The 25,612-nt window shown below is 40.6% G+C and overlaps 1 protein-coding gene across 2 annotated transcripts in view; it reads left to right on the top strand.

The window, feature by feature from the left end:
* The window catches only part of LOC126365841 (peroxisomal acyl-coenzyme A oxidase 3-like), a 315,115-nt gene that overhangs the window by 214,722 nt on the left and 74,781 nt on the right, over positions 1-25,612 (top strand). For both annotated transcript variants that reach the window (XM_050008476.1, XM_050008475.1), the window contains exons 9-10: positions 5,529-5,649; positions 5,773-6,009. In XM_050008476.1, coding sequence (XP_049864433.1) covers positions 5,529-5,649; positions 5,773-6,009 — 358 coding nt within the window. The remainder of the gene's footprint in view (positions 1-5,528; positions 5,650-5,772; positions 6,010-25,612) is intronic.

Consider the following 25,612-nt stretch of genomic DNA (forward strand, 5'->3'; position numbering starts at 1 on the left):
GGTATTCTTGACCGAAGCCACTACTATTCGATCAATTAGCTTCTCAATTGGCATCGCGAGGCTGAGTGCACCCCGGAAAATGGCAACAGTGCATGGCGGCCTTAATGGTCACCCATCCAAGTTCCGACCATGCCCAACAGCACTTGACTTTGGTGATCTCACGGGAACTGGTGTAGCCACTGCAGCAAGGCCATTGCCACACTCAAAATCTGTGCTTTGGTATAATCATCAAGAATAGGTTTCATAAGTATCTGAAATAGAAACTTATCTTGTTGTATATTTGTGAAATGGATTGTTCACATCCTTTGGAAGTTCCCCTTTTATTATTTCAAGTACCTTTGTACTACAACATTCCATTATGAAAAAATGCATATTAAAAATCTGTAAAATTAAGCACAGAATTAGCTTACCAGTACTTACCCTGATGAATAGTTTTGAATACAGCTGATATACGCACATAAAAGTACATCACTCTGTCCTGTATTTCAGCATTATTAGTCACCTCTCACCATGGAGCCATTTTGAGTCTCCCCAACCTATCCCTCTCTCCTCCCTCAGAAGGAGCTGACATTTCTGAAAGACAGGACAGTGCTGTCTGCCTGTTGTCTGGTGAAGGTAGGTATGGTGAGCATAATTTTATACAAGGTGTGGCAAGTAAATAACAAGACCAGTGGCAGAAATATGATGCATTGCGAAGTTACAACTAACTTTTATCCCCTTCAGCACACTCCCCTCGCCTATATACACACCACTGCATTTGTGTCATAAGTTGTTAAAAGGAATGCTGCAGGTCACCCATTGTCACCCTGTTCAACAGTGTGGGTGTTTCTGTTTTTATCACTTCAACACACTGAAAATGTGTTCACTTCAATGCACTTTCAATTTAGGGAACAAGTAACTGTCACAGAGAGCCAGATCTGGTGAATACAGAGGATGTTCGAGTACAGGAATATGCTTGTCTGCTAAGCCTTTTGCACTGACGTGGCATTGTGGGCTGGGGCACTGTCCTGCTGCAGAATCCGAGCATCTTCTTCCAGAAATCTGGTCTTTTTTTCCTCACTCTTTACCTCAGTTTGATTAGGACTTCTTTGTAGTATTTCTGATTAACTGTTTGATTGTCAGGCACTTATTCAGTCATCATAACAACCCAAATATTGAGAAAATGATCAGTATTGCCTTTAGTTTTGACTTGCTCATTTGTGCATTTTTTCATTCTTTGTCAACTGCATTGACACCAGCTCCCCCCCCCCCCCCCCTCCCCCCAAAGCACAGTAGAAGATGCACAATCTTGTTACTTAGTTAAAACACCTCATTATTCTTTCAAAAGAATTTTTCTGACAATACTATACGCATTTTCTGCCAGTTAAATATTTATTTATATTATCTACCTCTAGGATATGCTCTCTTAATGCCAACTGAGAGATTAGTTAACTTTTCTCAAGGTTGGAAATAAGGTATTTGTATTTCTCATTGAGACCATTATTATTAATAATTTGGTTCTTGGTTCTTATATTGATAAATCTGTGTTAACAAATGTCACATTTACTATATTATTCTATAACAATCCATCAGACACAGAAATGTGTTTCCATACTCTCATGACTCTAACATGCACAGTCACCGCTGTGTTCTGGCATTGGAATCTGGCCGAGGCTCATGCCGATCTCGGTGAGGGTAGGTAGTGAGGTCCCAGAGGAGGCATTAGGTGGGGAGTGGGAGGTGTAGCAGGGTAGGTTTAGACTGTAGTGGCACCTCTGGGAGTGTGTGGGGATGTGGCAGGGATGGAAAATTGGGCCACCAGGTGCAGGATTGGGAAGCTGTGCCAGGGGAGAAGATATGAGAGTATAGAAGCGGAGAAGGGGAAAGGAATATGCAGGTGTGATGCAGGATGAAGCAGGGAAGGGATACGGACAGATGGGGACAGGAAATAGTGAAGGTATAGGCTAGAGGGGTTATAAGAATGGAGGATACATTGTGTGGATGGTTGGCACCTGTGCAAATTTGAGTTGGTACCCAGACAGCACAGGCTCCAAAGTAGTTCTTTAAGTTGAGCACACCACGTTGCACTACGCGATCATCAACTGTGCAATCTAGCAGTGTCTCAGCCACATTTTAGCGGTGGCCATTCGTGTGATCTGACAGTTCATTAATGGTCACACTCATAGACTGCTGCACAGTGGTTGTACCTAAGTCCATATGATTGCTTTCACATTAGGTCTGGTCTTTTACAGAGTAGGAGATGCCTGTGGCAGGACGAGAGTAGTTGGTGCGGAGAGTGAGGCTCCACACCTGCACTGACCGACACGGTGCTCATGCCGCAGGTGGCAGCAATGAAAAGAGCTCATTAGGCTGTTGGGACCTCAGATTAATACGCTATCCACTTTCAGACCACAGGAAAGTGCTGACTATATCTCTACTTGCAGGTGGCCACTGATCTGTAAGGATACTGGGGAAAAATGATAGAACTCACAACACTAATAAACACAAAATTTAGAGAGTATAACAACAGAGTTATATTCTAAAATCAGAACAGAACAAATCTTTCATAAGCAAGGACAGCCTCCAATGACACTTTCACAAAACAACATATTGAATGACCACAGAACTAGAAATTGCATGAGCTTAACTGAGAGCACATCAGAGAGGGAACACTGAACCGTAAGAACTAGGTTTAAGTAACAAAAGGGTTGGACGACTTCAATGGTACGTAACGCATGGCTGGCATTGTAACTTTCCCATCACATTGCAAAATACTCACAATCACCAAATGTCCAAAACAACAATCAAATCTGAGTGACATTACTAAACTCTGTCCAAAGTAATGAATAGTTAAACTTTACTATGGCATGGCAGTTAGTGCCTGTAGCTGAGATGCAGTTGTGGGCAACAAGAAGATCTTGTATAATGGGATGGTGCAGTGGCAGTCAGATGTCAACCTGCTGGGTGTGCCAATACCTAGTTTCACCTGCTGGGCTATAGAACTGGCCGTTTCCTTTTTTCCCCAGAGCTTCCGTAGCCTGCCATCACTACAACCATCATAATAGTGAGCTTTCCTGAATCTCACAAATGTGAAGTTGCAGCAGTCAAACTTGAATCTTTTTAATGGCCACCATCATAGTGAACAAATTTCTAATTCCTCTCAGAATGATGACAGGAAAGACCTGTTTGCAGATTTCAGTTTCTTTGTTTGTTGGGGATTATTATTATTATTATTATTATTACTATTATTATTATTGAGGGTCTTTCGTCTCTGATCACTTTGATGCTTTAACTTGGAGCTGAATTTTTAGATGCTTCAAAATAAAATTTATATGCAAAGTATGGATACAGCAGTGATTTGTTCCTCATCTAAAGGTCCTGATCCTGTTTTCTGATTTAATATTGATTGATTACTTCTTGACTCATCCTTTTGTTTCTGGCCATCCACACACTTGTCATACCATTGGGGGAGACGGGGTCATAAATTGACATATTACAGGAGGATGTATTGGACATGTGTTGCATATGACTCTTTTACAAGGATACAAGTCCCAGGTGAAGAGATTAGGGCAAGGGCAGAATACGGCCAGGTTGGAGTGTGTAATACTAATGTGAGGGTTGGGAATGGTTGCGAGGAGAATATTTTTCATTTCTGTGTATGTTGGGAGGTTGTCAAAACAATGCCAGAGAATGAAACTTGGTTGCTCCAGTCCTGGGTGGTAGTGAATCGTGAAGGAGGCAGTTCTTTGTGGCTGGTCAGTGAGCATAGGGCAGCTGGTGGTTGACTGGAGAGACAAATCAATGGCAGTCTCCTTCTGGAAAAGGTAGGGAGGATCATTTCAGTCTGCAAAGGCCTGAGATAGACTCTTGACATATCTGGAGAAGGGCTGTTCATCACTGATATCTGATGAATAAAGGTGTCTAAGGCTGTACAAAAGAGACTTCTTAGTGTGGAATGTGTGGCAGCTATTCAAATGAAGGTGCTGTTGATGGTTGGTACATCTGATGTGGACAGAGGTTCTGATCAACCCGTCTGTGATGTGCAGATTGACACTGAGTAAGGTGAATTGTTGGGTTAGGAGAAAGAGATGAAGGGAATCAGGGGAATGAATTTGAGGTTCTGGAGGAATGAGGACAGTGTGTCCTCGTCCTCAGCCCAGATAACAAAGATGTCCTCAGTGAATATGAACCAGGGAGAAATTTCGGATTCTGAGTGGCTATGGAGGGTTCCTCTAGGTGACAGATGAATACACTGGTTCAGGATGGTGCCATTCAGCACAATGTCATGAACAGAGTGTCATTACATTATAACTGCACACTTGACTGCATTTCAAAGGGATTTTGTATAATCCTGCTCTGACAACTGGCAGGCATAGGTTCTTTGCAGTATTCAAATATTCATGCAGCTTTATTATAGGTGTAAAAATTGTGTCAGTACTGTGGGACTAGGGAATTACCAATTATGTTTTTCCTGTATACTATAGTTTTATCAAAGTCCAGTTGTTACAATGCTAGAATGTAAGGGCTATAGAAATTCTGAAAAAAAAAACTTAAAAGGAAAAGGAGGAGGGTTGATGTTAGACCAGATGAGACTCTTAATCTTAAACTAAACTGTGCCAACTCTTCTGCATTACAATCTCCATAACACTTGTTGCAATAGCACCGGGATCTTAGGCTGCAGTCTGATAATTTCATAAAACGACCATCGTGTGGTATCATGGTATCAAGCAAACAGTTAAGCTTGCTGAGCTCATTTAAGTTGGAAAATATGAGTGTATATTCAAATTCTGTGATAACATCTGCAATATTACAAGATGAAACATTAGGCCCACAAAATATCTTAGGCCCCGGCCTAATGCCCATATAACAAAAATCATGAAGGATGTAAATATTGGCCTAAAAGTCTCCATTTTATGATGAACCCTGCAAAGCAGGCTGGTTACAACACACTTGTATGCCCAATCTTAGAATATTTCTTAACTGTGTGGCACCATACCTGCAAGACTAACACAGGATATTGAGCATATTCAAATGGTCACAAACTTTCTTGACCCAAAAGCATTGAGAAAAATGTGAACTGGCAGATGCTTGAAGAAAGACATTAATTGCTCCATGAAAGCCTATTGATGAAGTTTCTAGAACCAGTTTAAGTGAAGAATCTAGAAATGTACTTTAGCCTCAATGTACTGCTTTCATACGGAATACAAAGTTAAGATAAAACAAATTACAACATGCACACAGCCATTTTAGCAGTAAATCTTTCCATGCTCCACACATGATTTCAGCAGAAAGAAATAAAAGCTTTATGTTACAATTTTAAGTACCCTCTGATGTGCACATCACATTGGTTTGCAGAATATGCATGCAGATGTAAATAATGTTCATGTCAGTGGTGTTCCTAATTTATGTGGGAAACATTTCATACAAAAATGAGAAGTATCCTTAGGAGATTTCACATCAGATTTGTCTTATACAAACCTACAAAAACTGGTGTGTCCTTGCTTCATATGAGAATATATTGACTCTGCATAATAAATCCCTTGTTTCAGGCAAAAATGGGTCCAGAAATTCATGCTCTTTCTTCTGCTGCCAAACCTTTAGCAGCCTGGATGGTGGGAGATGCAATTAAACAGTGTATAGATATTTGTGGAAAATATGGCTACCTGAAAGGTAAAATCCTGGCATTTGTCTTATTTTATGTTTTTGCAACAAAAATAAATACCACAAAATTTATTAAGTGCATCACAAGTTGTGTGGCTTACAATCAAACTATAAAAGGTTTTTACTTTTCAGCATCTGGACTTGGAGATATTCGCAACTTCACTGATGCAAATTGTACGTATGAGGGGGAAAACAATGTACTTTTGCAACAAGCAAGTAACTGGCTAGTTCAGCTGTGGAAAAATCGCAAGGGAAGTGTACATGATTTTGATATGCCTCTCAATTCTGTTTCATTCTTATCTGATGCAGCAGACATTCTTCAGAGCAGATTTATGGCTGTATCTGTGGAAGAAGCAGTAAATCCAAAAAGTAAGATAATATATAACATTAAGTACCACACAGTCAGCAGCTATGTAAATGTAAGAGCATGCTAATACATACTTTCACAGTATAAAGCACCTAATGCAACTGACAGAAATACATTCAGACTTTGTTACTGTTGCTTCGACAAAGATAGTGAATGTATTCCTTTGTGGTAGTGTGTAGTCCATCACATTAATATAGTTTCATAGTTTTGATGTAGGTTGTGCTTTCTCACATATCAAAGAAAGGAAGGGGGTGGTAAAGGTTTCCTGTCTTTGTGGCTATCTTCTTTATCTTCTTCGATCCTATCAACTGCAACTATTTTTTCCTTTCTTACTTCTCATCTTGAGGACCTGTCTATTGACACAGACTAGTGATGCCGCATTATTATAGGAGGAGAAGGCATTCGTACCTTACAGTATATAATGCTATTGATAATATTGCTATTGGTATGAAGAATGGAGTAGGTGCCCAAGTGATTTTGTATGGCCCTTCAGTCTTTTGCACATGCGTATTGAATTTCATGCTTACAACTGCAGACACTAATTGACCTGAGGATGCTTCTGCCTATTAATATGAAGTGTGACTCATTCCATGTCCCTGAAGACTCTTCTTTGCAATGGGACTGAACGATCACAATGGGTGAATGAATGAATGAATCAGGTTTTGCAGGAATAGTTAATGGAAATTAACCCCCACAAGACCTGTCATGTCACTGTGAGTTGGAGATGGTTCTGGTTTCCAATACATGTTAGTATTACTGAGGATAATTTCTAATAGAGAAACCAAACACAAAATCTCAAGTCACACAAACAAAGGTGATGAAGTAAATAAAAACAAATATACCAATACAAAAGTAACAAGTAATTTCAAGCAATCCTATTTAGTGGCCAGAAATGTTATGTTACAACAAAAATAAGTTTTATTATTCAGAAATGTATATTACGATGAACATAGGGCCTCCCTCCCTCCTGAAGCAATCAATTAGGAGTAGATACAGTGGTTGCTGTCCATTTCTTACTTATGAAAAAGGCAGAGAATTCAATATGGGGTAGCTAAAAGAGGAGCTGATGAAAACCGTAATACGGGGTGTCCAGTGAAGGGGTCCCTGATATCAAAATTAAATAGGCCTATCTGAGAAACTCAGGCTGATAGATGAGTGCAATAAAGGGCTTGTTTATACAAAAGTTATACACAGGTTTCAAAATAGTTCAAAAAGCTGTTAACAATAAAATGGTTCAAATGGCTCTGAGCACCATGGGACTTAACATCTGAGGTCATCAGTCCCCTAGAACTTAGAAATGCTTAAACCTAACAAACCTAAGGACATCACACACATCCATGCCCAAGGCAGAATTCGAACCTACAACTGTAGCGGTCATGCGGTTCCAAACTGAAGCGCCTAGAACCACTCAGCCACACCGGCCAGCAGCTGTTAACAGATGGCACCATAGGCTGTGCAGCTCCTACAGTATTAGCATGCATAATTAAACTGGTAGTCTACAAGCACTCTTTGCAGTCTTTCCAAAATGACAGTCACATTCAGTATGGAGGTGGTGCAAATGAATAATGAAATTTGCCATGAAGTCTTATATAATGCCTCAATAGAGATGGATTAAGATGCCACACATATTGCCAATTCAATCTCATCCAGTGTAGTGGGATCATTTTTGTAGGCAATGTCTTTCAATGTGCCCCACAAAAAGTAGTCAAGAGGAGAAAGTTTGGGCAAATATGTAGGCCAATCCACTCCTGCACCAGTAAATTTTCAGTAATCCAACACAATGAGTCTATTCTCAAAGTACTCTTCTTCAAGAAAGTGAAACACTTGTTTGGTGCCAGATGCTAGTTGTGTGATAACAAGTTGTTCCAAAATTGCAATGCAGTGTTCACTACTGATAATTTCTCACACGACAAAAAGACCAGTAATGCCTCTGCTACCTCTGATAATTTCTCACATGACAAAAAGACCAGTAATGCCTCTGCTACCTAGCATAGCCCAAACAGTAACTTTGCTTCTTTTGATTCGAAAAATGTGGAGTTTTGGAACCTGAAAATCACTGGTTTTGTGTATTCATGACTCGATTCATGTGGAAGTTTGCTTCATCTGTGAACCAGATGCACCCAACATAAAACTCTTCATTATCAATCACTGCCAGAATCTGGTTCACAAAGACAGCCCTCTGTTGCTCAGAAGATATGATTGTTTTTTATGTAATCTATGAGAAATTTGTAATAACTTGGCATTCATGATTTAATTACTGTAGCAGATATTCTAACTAACATATTGCATTACGAGTAGTTTTCCCATTAAGAGAAGCAGCATTTATTGCAAATTAATTCTGTTTTTGAGTTATTAACAACAATAATTAACCTCAAAAGTTTTAGAAAACTAGTGATTTTCAACACAGGCTTTTGTATTGCCATAATAGAAATCTCTTTTTGTGTATTTTCTTCGGTTCTTAAGGGAAATTAGCAACTTTTAGCTCAACAGATTAAAAGATAATCAGTGGGTTCAATTTAAAGTTATTTGTTTGCTACTTGTAATACATACTAGCCAAAATTCCATCCCACTGTGGCTGCTGTTCATGAACACAGGATGAACTGGTTGATGTTTGTAAGTAGCAAGAAAGTGCCCTGACTGCAGTCCAACAAACGGCAGCAGCTGCAAATTGATGTGTTGGAAGAGCTCCTGAGAATCGTGTACTTGTGATACCAGAGGTACCTCAAGTACTGTCCTCTCCTGTGGATCCTGTCTCCTCTGCAGAAAGTACGGAGACTGTCATAACTCATCCACTTGACTGCAAGTGGCATGTCAATGGTAGATTGGGCTACCCTGTGCATGGTGGGTGGGAAGCAGGGAGGACTCAAGGTGTTGTGCCAATCCCCCAAATCAACAAGTCTGAGGTGCTGTCTCTCACTGAAACTGAAACTGACTAACTTCCCCCGTTTTGTGAAAACTTGTTTTCTCTGGTGTCAAGAGGAGACAAACGCATAAGGGTAGGGGTCTATTATACATCGTCAGTTCAAATGTATGGCAAGTGATGGTACCCCTTAGGAAAATAGCAGCAAGATACAGGAAAGGATGCCAGGAGCACTCAGTGTGTATGCTTGGTGGCCTCATTCAACATGCTGAAGGGTCTGTTCCAGCAACCATTGAGGGAAAAGGTCCAACCAACTTCATATTGTGGCATACGTTGGAATAAATGATGCCTGTTGTCTAGGCTCTGAGGTCACACGTGGGTCACTCTAGTGACTGGCAGAGAAGGTTTAGAAGACCGGCCTTAGGGTATGGTGTTTCAATGAAGCTCACAAATTGCAGCATTATCTCCATAACTGATTGTCACCCTTTGGCTTTGATTCAAGTGGAAGGACTATCTCCAGAACTGATTGTCACCCTTTGGCTTTGATTCAAGTGGAAGGACTGAACCAGGGACTTCAGAGGTTCTGCAACAAGCTAGGCTGTGACTTCCTGGGCTTGCACCATAGGACTGAGAATTTTAGGGTCCCTCTAAATGGATCAGGTGTGCATTACACATCGGAGGCTGCTACTCAGGTAGCTGACACTGTGTGGGGTGCACACAAGGGTCTTCTAGATTACATGACTCTCGATTCAATCCAGATAACTATAGCTGTAAGAAACCCAGAAGTATCAGTATAAATCAAAAGAAATTCATCCCACAGAGGAGAATATTAAAATCCTGGTGGTAAACTGCTGAAGCATTTGCAACAAATTGCCAGATTTTGAAGCACTCATGAAAAGCAGTGAATGTCACATAATACGAGTGTTATCCAGAAAGTAGGGAAGGTATTGGCATTAAAAAAAAAAAAAAAACAACTAGGAACAAGAAAAACATTTTATTATATACATCAAAAAGAGCGACTGACATACTAGTTTTCCACATAGTCACCAAACAAATTGAGGCACTTATCACAGCAATGGACAAGATTTGAAATACCTTCATAAAATTCTATTGTGCACCCATTGTAGACAAAATATGTGGTAGCCTAGCTTTTCAGTGACAATTTCAAACAACAAAGTCTGTGAAACTTGTGGAAAAGAAAGCGAAAGCTCCGTTATTGTGAAGCGACAGTCTTGAAGAATCGTTTCATCAAGTTTAGCAACAAGATCGTCAGTCACAATGCTCGGGCGTCCACTCTTCTCTTCATCGTGAATGTTGGTTCGGCAATTTTTAAACCGATGGCACCATTTCTGATGGAACATTCACTAATTACATTGTTTCCTTACACTTTGCACAGTGCATGATAAATTTCTATAGGTTTTAGGTTTTTTGACAACAAAAACCATATCACAGATCGCACCTCACAACTGGCGGGATTTTTGATTGTAGCGCACTGTTCAAATTCAAATGTAAAAAAAACCAGACATGCCGTGACATTCTCGCTGTCGCAGATGGATGCCGACTGAGCTGCCGTGCATGCAGATATCAAAATATACGCGATCGGCGGGTGCCTATTTGTGTCAGACAGAAACATTCCCAACTTTCTGAATAGCCCTTGTACTTGATACGGAAAGCTGGTTGAAACCTGAAATTGATAGCAGTGAGATTTTTGGGGAAAATTTAGGTGCATATCGAAAGGATAGGCAAATGGGGAATGGAGGTGATATTTATTGCAGTAGACAAGAAACTCAAATCCACCAAATAAAAATTGAAACTGCATATAAGATTATTTGGTAAGACTCATTATCAACTCATTATCAGGGGTGGGAATAAAATGATAATCCTTATATTTCCCACCAGACTCATCTTGTGATGTAACTGTAAACTTAAGAGAAAACTTCAGTTCATTTGTACATAAGTTCCCAAAACATACTGTAATCACTGATGCAGACTTTAATCATTGAACAATTAATTTGAAAAATTACATTTTTGTTAGTAGTGAGCATGATAAGACATGCTGTGAGACTTTACTAAGTGCCTTCTCTGAAAACTATGTAGAACAGACATTTAGGAACCACAATCATGAAGAAATAAATTGCATCTAATGCCAACAAATAGACCTGTCTTCCAGATTTAGATCCATCAAGGCCATTCTTTTGCGTGCTGTAATTTACATAAAGGATACTGCAGGCAGATCACTTCATAACCAGAACTGAGTCCAAATCCAAAAGCAAGATTGTCTATGAAGTATGACACTTGGCACAAAGAGCACATTTACTACGAACAGTGATGTACAGCCAGGGTGGAACTGCCTCCCAGACTGAGAGTTCCATTCTTTATGCAGATGTCAAAAATGCAAGCTTTAAAAATGTAAGAAACTCTGATAACCATCCAGGCTGGTAAATACTATATAACAACTATTTTCTAGCAGTCGAGTTCGAACTGATGACCTGCAGCATATCGGCCACTGCTCTGCATAGTCCGTGACACAGCTCGTGGCATCACTCCCTCTCTTGGAGAAATGGTGACCTGCTGTTTTGGAAGTTTTGTTGGAGCTGACTGTGGCATCCCCATTCAAGACATTGTTGGTATTCTTCTGTAAGGGAGCACCTGAAGAGCCTCAATGTTGTATCCTGCCTACTCGTTAAATATGGGGTGCCTAGAAAATGTGCTTTGTCAGATCGCTACACAACGAGTCAAGCAAATCGTATTAAGGAAGTTTATTATGAAAGGAAATGATTGCAATACTTGACTCTGTGAAATACAGATGTGCAACTGGCAAAGAGTGGCAGACAAAATAAGAAATAGACCATGGTACATAGCAGAAAAATGACTAGTCTTGATGCTATTCTTAAACTCACTGCTGTAGAACTTGTAGAACTGGCTAGTCTTCAACTGGGCCATGGCCAAGTGGTGTAGCACTTATGTCCTCTTTGTGTTGAGGGCACTGCTGTTTGGTTGTCATCCTAGAGGGGGGTCACTCTGCTTGTAATTGACTGACATCTTCTTCAAAGCCCTCTCTGCTCTAATGTTCCCAACCGGTATGGCAACACTTGACTTTATGCCCAAGCTTTCCTCCTCCCCAAAGTGGCGGACCATCATTGTACAAAGAGCTTGACAACAGGAGGGGAGGCAGGATTGTGGATGCTATGCTTGACCGGAAGCTGTGGCTGCAGGGGACATCAGGCTTCCGGTCATACCCGGCCATCCGGCCTTCACTCAGGCAGAAACATCCCCCGGTAAAAGACTCCACCTCCTGAGACCCATAACCAGATGCAGAAATCATCAGGTGTTGCGACATGGTTGGGTCCAGCTCCACTGACTGGACGAGAGGAGGCGGAGGAGGCGATGGCTCCGTCTCCGTGGGGTCATCCCTAGGTGTTGTGATGACACCCTCTGGTGGCTGCTGTGGCCACGCTGTCCACTGGATCTGTGAATCTGGGGGGAAGAGGCACAGAAGGATCATCGTGCATATGACAGTGGCCAAGCTGATTCTAATGTCGGCGCCACAAGCCGTCTGGGCCTGAAAGGAGATATGTGCAAGCGCCAAGTTGATGGACAACTTCACATCGTGCCCACTGTCTGCACCATTGTGTTCACAGAAAGTTTCAGATTCATTTGACCTGAACTAAATACCATTGTTTGACACTATAACTTCAGGAAAACCTTTGAGGCAAAAAATAAAGGACAACAACTGAATTATGCTAAGTAACATCATCAAGTTCATTGGCACACAAAAGGAAACTTGCTATAAGAGTCTACCACAATCAACCAATGGGTGTCCAAAAAAGGTCCCACAAAGTCTATGTGCACACGTTGCCATGGTGATTGCGACTTAGGCCAAGCAGAGAATTTTTGTGGTGGAGTGGACTGATTTTCTGCACTTGCGTGACACTATGATGTCATCTGGTCTATTTGAGTGTCCATACCCTGACATGTACAGAGTCAATGTGCTAATTGTTTCATACGCACAATCCCCAAAGTGTCCTTGGTGAAGTACCTGCAACACTTCTTTTTGCAAAGCTTTGAGGATCAACACACGTGAATATCCACTGTCATTTTTAACAAGAATCACTCCTTTCTCTACAGTGAGGCTATGCCAACATGCAAAGTGTCCATTCACTACAGAGTTCTTTATGCTGTACAATGAGTAGGCCAAGATGTGTGAATGTATTTTAGCAAAATATTCAAATAGGAATCAGCCTCTGTGGCCTGTGCAATATAGTTTGCCTATAGTTCAGAGGAAAGGATTGAAGCAGTTCAGAATCCTGAGCTTCGATGTGGCAACATGTTGCAGCAGAAGCATCAAAGTCTGTACCAGGGCCAATCAGAAGACGGGAAAGTGCATCCACATTACCATGTTCAGCTGTCGGATGATACGCAACCTCATACTGGTATTGAGACAACAACAAGCCTGTATTTGCAATTTTTGGGCAATTTGTACAGGAACTGGCTTTGTCAGATGAAACAAGGACTGAAAAGTCTTGCGATCTGTTACTAAGTAGAATTTTATGCCATACAAATAGAGGTGGAATTTGGTGATAACATACGCAATAGCCAATGCCTTTTCTCTATTTGTGAATAGTCACACTGAGCTTTGGACAACAATTTTGATGCAAAAGCAATAATCCAGTCTTTATCACCAATTCTGTGTGAAAGCACTGCACTGATTCCATAAGAGGAAACATCAACTTGCAGCACTACTGGTTTGTCAGGATCAAAGTGAACCTAGCATTAATCACTGAGCAATGCTGAGACGGGTGTTACAACTAATCAAGAAAAACCCCTAGTTGGGAAACGAGGCCAAAATTAGTTGGTTACTGTCAAGTTTGGATTTACAATTTCTTTATTGATTACTTCAACCATTAAAAGTCATTTCTTTACCTATTGACCAGAAACAGATCCAAAACAGCTAGCAGGCATGAGTGCCTTTTGAAAACAATTTACTTTACGGTTAATCACCAAGTCATTTTACTTAAAACCAGCTTTAATAAAACATTTGATAACAAATCAAGATATTCCAAGTAATGACATTAAAAACTTTACTTTATTGTTAATAGCCAAGTATTTTTACTTTTGATAAAGCATTTAATAACAAAATCAAAACTTTCCAAGTAATGCAACAAAAACACCAATTTGCATACAATTTTGCTACCGAACATGTAGGGAGCCACTTCTTTTAAATTTTGGCACAACAAGATATTAAATTACAAGAGCTCACTAACAGGAAGTCAGAACTAGCATTTTGAAAGGATGCCAAGCAGATTAAAACAATCAAAGTAAAGATACAGTCATTCCCCTTTTACAATAACTAACAGTTTTAAAGCCATGTAATTTAAAAAAAAAAAAAAAAAAAAAAAACACCAATGAAAGGCAAACTTAACCTTTTTAAATGGTCGCCAAAACCAATCGGAGTAAAATACAACCATTTAACATTTTACAATAACTTACAACTTTAATACCATGTCCTGCCACCAAAGCAATCACATCAACCTCATGCGAGGCCAGGGGAGGAGGAGGAATCAAATCAGGAACCATAATCCGTGCCCAAAAATACACTTCCTCCCAGGCAGTACTAATAAGAACTCAAAAGATCACTGTCTATAAATACACTGGTGACGGGACAGGAAACCCGAACATAGGAGGCCACCAGGCAGAAAACATGTAATCTAAAACAATAATCTCTGCCCAAAAATACCCATTCTACCGGGCAGTACAAATAAGAAGTGGAAGAGATCACTGTCTATAAATACAACGGTGACAGGGACAGGAAACCTGAACACAGGAGGCCACAAGGCAGAAAAGATGCTGGTTGCACAAACCAAAATTCTTCAATTAACATCTAAACTTTTAACCAACTTAACTTGCAGTTTATCAGAGAAACAGCAGGTGAACTCTGATGCAAAGTTTCCTCACACCCGACCGTGTCCACGTCGCCAGCGTACCCAACTGGGCACAGTCACGCAGCCACACCGTGGCCCCCAGGTGTTCGCAGCAAGAGCTTACAACCTTGTCCCGTCAACTCATCCCACATGTCTCACACCGCCAGGATAGACCATGTGGCTTCTTGGAACAACAGCCAACTCTCCACCGCCACGCTATGCAGTGGTCTCATCGTACGACATTCTCTAATTCCCGATTTTAAAAACTGACTGACCGACTCTTCACCGCTAGGCAACCAACCAGCCATCCCCCCAAAGATCTTATTCCCTTACACAAGGCTAAGAGGAAGCAACAACTCGAAGATTGATTAGACCAGACATGCTGCCTGAGGGGAATCTCAACAGAATTGTACGCAGCATAACAATAAATATGAAAGAATCAATTAATGATGGAATGGAAGGACTCAGAATAATCTTAAGAGTGTGATATATGTTGAGAGCTGACACACGGCTTAAATGCATCTTTAGGTTTTTAAAAAGCTTCTTGGCACTCCTCTGTCCAAACAATCGTGGCATTCTTGTAATACAAGCGATGCAATTGAGCTTTGATTTGTGCAGCATTTGGTATTAACCAAATATAATAGTTCCATTTTCCTAAGATTGACTACAATTCTGTGACATTATAAGGAACTGGAAGATCACATATAGCTAACAAATGTGACTGAAGAGGATGTACACCTTGACTGTTTATGACATGACCAAGATACGGTAACTCAGGTTTTAAAAAAATCACACTTGTCCAGTCTACACTTTAGTCCTACATCAGATAACACATGAAACAAAACATTGCGAATTTGCAATGTTTTCTTCATGTGTACTACCTGCTGTGTCAATATTGTCCAAATAGTTTTAAGAGTTTGGTACTTGAGCAGTCAGCTCTTCCAAATATTTTTGGACAATGGCAGGTGCAGAAGCACTCCAAAAGGCAAACACAAATGTTTAAACAAGCCTAAATGAGTGTTTACAAAACACATTTTTTAAGATTCTTCATCTAGTGGTATTTGAAGATACGCGCCGTGCAAATCAGTTTTTGAGAAGTAGCGACCAGTGCCTAATCTGTCCATGAGATCCTCTGGGCATGGCAATGGATAAGTATCAATCACAGTTTGTGAGTTGACTGTAGACTTAAAGTCAACACAGAGGTGATTTCAAACTGAAGATTTGGCAAGCAAAACAAGTGAACTTGCCCACAGACAAGCTGATATGGGTGCAATAACTCTGCTGTTTTGCAGTTCTTGAAGTTCAGCAGTGACTCTGTCCCATAATGCAATGGGAACAGTTCTCACCTGGCAAAATTTTGGATGTGTATTGTCTTTCATAATAATATGTGCAACAAAATTTTTGGCCTTGCCTAAACTGTCAGAAAAAAGTTCAGAGAATTCTTTCAGCAAGCTAGCTACACTGTCTTTAGCACTGAATGCAGTCACTGAAAACATATTGTCCTGAACTTGACAGCCAAACAAATCAAAGGAATCAAGGCCAAATATGTTCTCACAATCACATAATTGCAGCACAGTGAAAGTCACAGTTCACATATGTGAGTGATACATGACAGACAAAGTAAGGGAATAAGTCATCAGGTGCATGCTAGTTTTTGGCAGGCATGGGCAGCCTAACAGTTCATATGTGCCACTGATTATATTCAACAATACAATGGAGGCACCTGTGTCCAATCGAAATTTCATGTTTTCCACCTATATACAAATGTATAAAAAGCTGGTTGGGCTGGTGTAGCACTGAAAAAACTGTTCATTTGCTATTTCTGCTAATGCATACAGCAGGCTTGGAATACACTGCAGTTATGACAGGGGCCTTGTGAATAGATTTTTGTGAGTGGACATAATTCTTATGGTTACTCTGTTGCAAACATACAGATTATATGTGACCTTTCGTGCCACAGGCATAACACCGTGCTTGTCTGGATGGGCAGTCTAGGCATTGGTGCCATGAATAGCACTGAGGACATGACTTAATTCTGTTCCCCTCTGCAGCTGCCTGTGTATAGAACTGTTTATGTGGCTTGGCGCAAGCGAGCTGTTTATAGGGTGTGGCGTGTGCCAGCTGCCACTATCTAATGGGTCGGTAACAAGATAGGGGCGAATCGACCTGACAATTTTGTGGCTGCTCAAATTTATTGGCAGACTCGACACTTCAATCATACTGGAATAATGGAATCGTGCTGGAATGATGAATCAGACTGTTTCAAAATTTGTTCTCTAAGTCTGACATCATTTACACCGTACACACAACATAAAATCTGAATATAAAGCAGCACAAGCACATTTTAATTTGCATTTCCTCATAATACCCTGCAAATCTCTTACACACTCGCAAAAAAATTTTCTCACCATTCCTTGCAATTACAGAATTGGTACCTAGCTGCTACCACATTCACTTGTTGATCATAATAGTTAGAGAATCTACAACCTGATTGTAGGGAAGTTCACTTGGAGTAGCGTTAATGAAGAATTTTTGAATGAGTCTGAACACTGCACTTGCTACTGTGGACAAGAAATAGTAGAGTTTCACAGTACCTTGTACCTTGCGAGCAATTACTTGGGCTTCAAACTGTTGCAACCACTTGAGCCATGCCTCTTGTTGTTCATTAAACTGACAAATAGGCAGTATGGCACTCAGAGCTATTGTAGGTGCCTGTTGTACTGTATTTGTGGTTCATCAATAGCTGCTCTACCATGTTATGCAGTGGTGCAGTTCGTTCTCTGAAACTGAAACATCTGCATTAGCTTCATTGCATCAATCACTTGCAGCTGAGGTGCCTGTGCAGCAAGTAGGTGAGGTGATTGCTCGGTGCGATAAACAGACAAGGCAGGTAATAAAAATAAGCACACGAGAAAGAAAAGTTCCATAACATCCACTTCATAACACTGATTAGCAAAAACACTATAAGAAACACTGTTAAAGCAAGTACACACAACCCTGCAAAGAAAAGGACAAAGTGGAATTAAGGTGCTACCAAAAGACAAAAGAAAATTTCTGGCAGCTAGGCTCTGGGTTGTGCTATGGAATCTGTTGATCTCCTCATCACAATTGTTGTATCCTGCTTACTCATCAAATATGGGGTGCCTAGGAAACCTGCTTTCTTGAACTGCTAGACAACAATTCAAGCAAATTGTATTAATGAAGTTTATTGCCAAGGAAATGATTACAATACTTAATTCTGTTGAATACAGAAGTGTCGCAGGCGAAGGGCAACAGACAAAATAATAAATCTCTTCAGTATAGACAATGCTACATAGTAGAAGCAATATGACTAGTCTTGATACTATTCTTGAACTCGCTGCTGTAGAAGTTGTAGAACTGGCTAGTCTACAACTGAGCCCATGTCGAGGGTCATCCTAGATAGGGGTCAGCCCATGTGCAATTGGCTGACATCTTCTTCACAGTGCTCTTTGCACTAATGTTCCTAATCAGCATGCCAGCACTTGAGTTTATGCCAGAACACTCAAGTTTGGATCATGTCATCAGATCCTTTTCACTTTGACAAGTGCCAAAAGAAGCTCCTTCTGTCAAGGCTTCAGGATCGCAAGCAGGCCTTCACTTTCCTCCTCATCATTGATCTGGACCTCAGGACTATAGTAGGGCTTTCTGTGGAGGATACAAATGATGTCTCTGCACTTATCTTCTTGATGAAGAGGTACAATCTTTGACTTCATATGTGACATCTGATGAGCAACAGAGGTTGCAGTACAACCCAAAGTAGCATCTTAGTAACTTTTCTGATAGCTCCACTTTCTACATAGGCGAAGAAATCTGTCCTGAGTCTCCTGGCTGTATCTCACTACCTGGTGCATGGGTAACACCATTTGCATCCCAGAACACTGTGGCCATGATTTTTCCAGCGGAGGGCTGCATCTTGAATTTCTTTTTTCTGGGGCAAGTCTTTGTTTTGATATTCCACAGACTGACATTTCATGTCTGGGTCATAATGGTGTACCTACTTTTCATCTCCTCTCACAATTGAATGGAGAAAGGTGTCAGCTTCATTCTCATAATGCAAGAGGAGTCCCTGGCAAATTTCAAGTCTGTGTGCTTTCATTTCAGGAGGCAGCATCCAGGGTACGCATTGTGTACAGATCTTCACATAGCAAAGCAAAGCAATAATGTGACCCACACATTCTTGTAAAATGCCAGTTGTGCTTGCAGTTTCTCTCTGAGTGATACAACAATGGTCCTGAACCAATCTGTTAACATTTTGCTTGTGAAACTTGGCGACTGCTGTCACAGGCTGTCTGACTCTTTGTTTGCCACGCAGGTCAGATGTTTCTGCCTCAACATCTTTATACCTACTCACCCAACAATAAACAGTACTCACATCAACACAATCACCATAAACTGGTTTCATTATCTGATCAATCTCTTTTGGGGCGACACCTTCTGCTGTCAAGAATTCAATGACTGCAAATTGCTGAAATCGCACTGACCGACCGTCTGCACAGGGTTCCATACTTTACACTCTAACAACACAACTGTTCAATGATAAGGCTTCCCATAAACTGGAGCTGAAGAGATGAGGTTACGGAACAAGCCAGCACCTGCCGCATATCAGTGCTCCCAACTGTTGAAGAGTTACAAAGGTGGAGGTGTCACTTTTCAGTCAACCCTTGTATTATGATTGCTTCACAATATATTTACTTCTTAACTGTTTTTGTGCTGATAATATGAGTAAAGTCAGTTTGTGCTGAATGGTGATATACAGTCATAGTACAAGAAACATAACTAATTCTCATGTAGACTTTGCCTCCTTATTGAGAGTCCAGAATGAAGTTATGTGCCCCGTTGCTGAGATATCCAACAGTTTCCTATTTAACTTAAAAGAAGAAATTGGGAATCCCTACCTGCACAAAAGAAAATTAAAAGCATATCTTGTTAGCTGCTCTTTCTACAAATTTTCTGATTCATCTGAATTCAGAGACTGGAAATTACATTATCAACATGGCAAGTAGCAATGTTTCTTATAGCTGAATAATAACTAATAATGTACTGTAAATATGACTCAGTATTTATAGATGTAAAAATATTTTTAAATAATCATTGTAATGAAATAAATATTAAGCTACTAATGGCTGGTGGGCAGCAGCCTTACAGTAAAATTGAGAAGGCAGCAGCTTCTTTACAAAGTATAGGGGGCGGCATTTCCATTTGAGGGTGTTGCTGCAGTGTATATGCGGCATACCACAACTCCCATGCACTACCATTTAGGCATACATGTCCTTCCAACATGCATGTTATAAATGCTAAAACCTAAACCATGGCAACATTATTAACATATGCATCTAAACAGGATCTTTTCTTGGCTGTTGAAAGAGAAACACTAGTATATAGCCATCAGAGAATGAAGAATGTGTGCAGGGTAGCAAGTCTGTCAAAAACTGCTGTTGTGGAATGATTTGCAGAGTTCCATGCTTGTCACTCGAAACGAGATACCAGTCAGTCTGGGAGGACAGTTGACATAAGTGGGAGGCACTCAAGCATCCACCCTATAGTTCTGATCTCTCCTCATGTGATTATCACACCTCCAGTCCCTTAAAAAAGGCTTCAAAGGGTCAATGATTCCTGTCGGAAGAGTATGTGCAGCAGGCAGTTACAGACTTCCTCATGCAACAGGAAATGCTGCCTGAAATGCATATCTTTGGCCTGGTATGTTAGTGGGACCATTGCCTCAAGGCTCAAAGTAGTTTTGCGTGATTAGCATACGAATTCTAGACTTTGAGGCCTATGGACATAAACTTTTTGAATGGACCCCACAGCAACTTTCCTGTTAAGTCACTCAATTAAATTAAGATGGCATAACTATAGTGACAGTTTATTTTTAATACAATATACAGATTATATTGCTGTGTCTTTGTCTTGTGTTAATATCAATCAATGGAAAGTCTAGGATGGAATAACAACAGTATTACCAAAAAGATAAATTGCTACTCACCATACACAAGAGACACTGAGTCACAGATATGATCAATGAAAAGACTGCACAAGCACGACATGTACATACATGGCCACTGTGGCTGGACTAAGTCATCTGATGGAGAAGCAATGTGGGATGGGTGGTGAGGATAAGGAGGAGGCTGGAGCAGGGAAGGGAAGGCATAGGAAGGTAGGGGTGGGGAAAGTGTAGTGCTGCTTGTGAAAACTTGCAGGAACATGGTAGGTCAGGGTAAGGCTACCAGGTGCAGGCAGAAGAGTCTTTTTTTTTAGGGGGGGGGGGACAAAAGGGAGCTGAAAAGGAGAGATGTAGAGCAGGGAAAGCATGCTATTGATGGATAGGTAGACGGAGCACAAAGACGAGCGAAGGTTGAAGCTAGGGAGTTCTGGAAACGCAGGATATATGGCAGGGAGAGTTTTCACCGGCCCTATTCAGAAAATCTGGTATTGGTAGAAAGGATCCAGATGGCACAGGCTGTGAAGCAGTTACTGAAGTGAAGCACTTTGTGCTGGGCAGCTTGTGCAGCAACTGGGTGGTCCAACTGCTTCTCAGCCACATTTATTAATTGTAATGCCAATGTAGATATCAGCATAGTGATTGCACTTTAATTCATAGATCACATGACTGCTTTCACAGGTAGCACTACTTTGGTGGCCAGGAGATGCCTATGACTGGACTGGAGTAGGTGGTTGTGGGAAGACGTAAGGGACAGGTCTTGCATCTAGGCTATTGTAGGGATATGAACCATGGGGCAAAGCATTGGGAGCAGAGGTGGAATAAGAAGGGATAACGATATTGCATATGTTTGGTAGATGGTAAATACCACTGTGGGAGGGGTGGGAAGTATAGTGGGTAGGATATTTCTCATTTCAGGGCACAATGAGAGGAAGTTGAAACCCTAGTAGAGAATATGATCGAGTTGGTCAAATCACCTGTTAGTACTGAGCCACAAGAGGAGAACTTCTTTGTGGCTGGATAATGGGTATATGGAATGTGTTAGGTGACTGGAGAGACAACAAATGGGAGGTCTGCTTCTATAACACACTAGGAGGGTAATTTCAGGTTTTGCATGCTTCACTGAGATCGTCAGTGTAATTGAAGAGGAACTGCTTGTCACTGCATGCAGGACAACCATGGGTGGCTAGGCTGTATGGAAGGGACTGCATGGTATGGAGTGGATGGCAGCTGTCAGAGAGGAGGTATTGCTGGTGCTTGCTAGGATTGATAATTACATACTGATGTAGACATCTTTGAAAAGGAAGTCAACATCGAGGAAGTTGGCTTGTTGGGTCGATGAGGACCATATGGAGCAAAGGGGCAGAGAGGGTATCGAGATGCTGCATGAGTGTGGATATGGCATCATCAGCTAGATCCAGATCACAAAGCTGTTATCAATTAATCTTGAAACAGGTAAGGGATTTGGGATTCTGGGTGGTTAGAAAGGTTTACTCTAGATGGCCCATGGATAGGTTAACATAGGACGGTGCTCATTGCTGTCTCACAGATTTGTTTGTAGCTGATGCTCACAAATGAAAAGTAATTGTGGGTCAGGATACAATTATTTGTATTGTAAATATAAACTGCCTTTGCTTGCTGCACTGCATTTTATTTCTCCCAGATGCATTTCTCCTTTTTCACTTTAAGACATCGTCAGTGGCATCTATAATGATACAGTTTTGTTTTGACATGTGTTTTTTGCAGATTATAAAACAATTCATGTACCATTTTTTACATAAATAAGTGATTACTTACATTTCTTCAAATTTTTGGTTGGCATACAATTGTATATGATTATCACGATGACAAAGAAGGATCTAGTAGGTTTAGAGTAATTCAGACATTGGGAAAGGTTGGAGGTTGTATTAGGGCTAACAGCCCTATTGTGTATAAACAAATTATTACAATTGTCTCACTTACACTTTGTAATTTAGAAACAGTCATCACTGTGAATGGCAAACAAAAAATGGGTTGGTACACGATATACGAGGGGTCTGTCAAGTCCTGAGCATATACAAAGACTGCAAGATGAAATAGACAAAGACAATATAAACTTTTCTGCAATACAAGAAACAAGATTTCCTGGAGAATACATACAGAACCTTGGAGAATATACTATATTCAACAGTGGTGAGAAACTGAAAAGCAAGAATTTGGAATTGCGTTTCTCATTAGATATCCACATATACAGGATGGTGACAATATTGTATACGCTGCATGGGTCAGCTCATTGTCAGAACTGTCATTTGTATTTAGGTGAATCATGTGAAAAGCTTTCTGACGCAATTATGGCCACATGATGGGAATTAATGAACTTTGAATGCAGAAACACAGTTGGAGCTAGACTCGTGTGATGTTCCATTTTGGAAGTCATTTGGGAATTCAATATTCTGAGATACACAGAGTCAAGAGTGTGTGATGAAGTACAAATTTTAGGCATTACCTTGCACCATGGACAACACAGTGGCCAACATCCTTCACTTAACGACTAAGAGCAGCAGCGTTTTTGTCCAGTTGTCAGTGCTAACAGACAATCAACACTGTGTGAAATAACCACAAAAATCAATGTGAGATGTATAATGAACATATCCAGTAAGACAGTGCAGTGAAATATGGCATTAATGGGCTATGGCCACAAATGACCATTGCAAGTACCTGTGGTAATAGCATGACATCGGATGGAGTGCCTATCCTAGGTCCGTGATCCTAGACAACTGGAAAACAGTGGTGTGGTCAGACAAGTACTGATTTCTTTTGGAAAGAGCTGATGGTAGGGTTTGAGTGTGTTGCAGACCCCATGAAGCTGTGGACTGAAGTTGTGAACAAATCACTGTGCAAGCTGTTGGTGGCTCCATAATGGTGTGGGCTGTGTTTATATGGAAGGTCTATGGTCAAACTGAACTGCTCATTGATTGGAAATGGTTATGTTCAGGTACTTGGATACCATTTGCAATCATTCAAGGACTTCATGATCCCAATCAACAATAGAATTTTTATGGATGACCATGCACCATGTCAGTGATTCACAACTGGTTTCAAGAATATTCTAGATGATTTGAGTAAATGATTTGGTCATCCAGATTGCTCAACATGAATCCTATTGAAATGAGACATAAACAAGAGGTCAGTTTGTGCACAAAATACTGCACTGCCAACAGTTTTTTAATTATGGACAGCTATAAAGGCAGCATGGCTCAGTATTTCTGCTGGAGACTTCTAGTGACTTGTCAAGCTCATGCCGCATAGACTTGCTGCACTATACTGGAAAAAAGGAGATTCAACAAGATATTAGGAGGTATCCCATGACTATTGTCATATCAGTGCAATATTCTATATATGAGTAAAAGGCCAGTGGTTCAGTGTTACTATTGTCAACATTCATGGACCTACAAATGACAAAGAAGACACTGCAAAAGACAGTGTAAAAAATAATTTCTATGAATGCCTGGAGAAAGTGTGTGGAAGCTTACTGCAACATGATATAAAAATTGTTCTGGGAGTCTTTAATGCTGAGGAAGGAAAAGAGAGGCATTACCAAATGATTATAGGAAATGAAAGCGTCCACAAAGAAACCAATGAAAATGGACTGAGAATGATCTAATTTGCTGAATCAAAAGAGCAGGAGAAGCTTGTGTACTAGTTCTTCATTAGACACAATCTCTTCAGGACTTGATGACTCAAATATTGACTATGTCCTCTAATCTCCAAAACTGCGCATTTGAATATTAGGTGTGGTGCAGTTTCTTCACCCTCACCACAGAGCCTACTCATAGGGTCTTCTTTCTCTTTAACTATCATGTACCAATGTTTCTTAAAGTTCCCATGGCCTCTCATTTGTCCTACCATGAGTTCAGTCTGTCCCCTGTTTAAGCCCAGGATTACAGAAGTTCACTTAAATCATGGCTTTGGCATCATTAGTTTGCCTTGTTTAATTGCTGGGACTCACAGCAGGTTCGCTCTGCCCCTTGCCTCCCTCCAGTCTGACAATCAAAGCTTGCTTTTCTTTCCAAAAACTTCAGTCCTTGAAATTCTTGACAAGGAAAACCATGCTGAAACTCTACAACACAATTGTCAGGCCAGTACTGCTTTATGGAGTGGAAACATGGAGCATGACCAAAAGAAAACAGTACCAACTCTCAGTCTTTGAAAATAAGGTATACAGGAAAATCTTTGGGCCAGAATTTCACTAAGGAACACAAAGATAGGTTTGGAGCTCCAATAAAGAACTAGTTATAGCCGACATGTTGTGAGAATGGACCCTGGCAGAATATCTCATCAGATATATCACAAGAAGACAGAAGGCTCATGATCCCTGAATAAGGAAGAACACGATAGCAAAAATAGGTGAGCTCTGAACTCAGAAAGTTTGGTATAAATGAATGGAAGGAAGCAGTGGAAGACAGGAGGCAATCGGAGGCAGGTAGTAAAAGGGGCTTGGGATTCTCAATGACCCAGAGAAGTCATTGGAGTGAATGGGTGAGTGAAGAGTGTGAGAGTGAATGGCATGTGGGATAGATTTATGAAAGGAAAGATTAAAATAAAAATTTCTGATGAAAACAGATGCCAGCATAGCTATATAAGGTCAGCAGCAGTAATCCTACAAGTCAGGACTTGACAGTGGCCAAAGAGTACTCGGCTAAAAGCTCATGGACATTTGTCAACTCACTATGACTAAAGGTCATGAAAATTTTATTAGTATACATTACTGTGAAGCCATGAACTCCTACAAATAACATAAGAATGTACGTAATAAACATGATTTTCCAAAGAACATTCTAACTGCAATGGATAATGTAACTGTATATTTACTGAGAAGAGGTATT

This window comes from Schistocerca gregaria, chromosome 4, assembly GCF_023897955.1.
Source record: "Schistocerca gregaria isolate iqSchGreg1 chromosome 4, iqSchGreg1.2, whole genome shotgun sequence".
Lineage (NCBI taxonomy): Eukaryota > Metazoa > Arthropoda > Insecta > Orthoptera > Acrididae > Schistocerca > Schistocerca gregaria.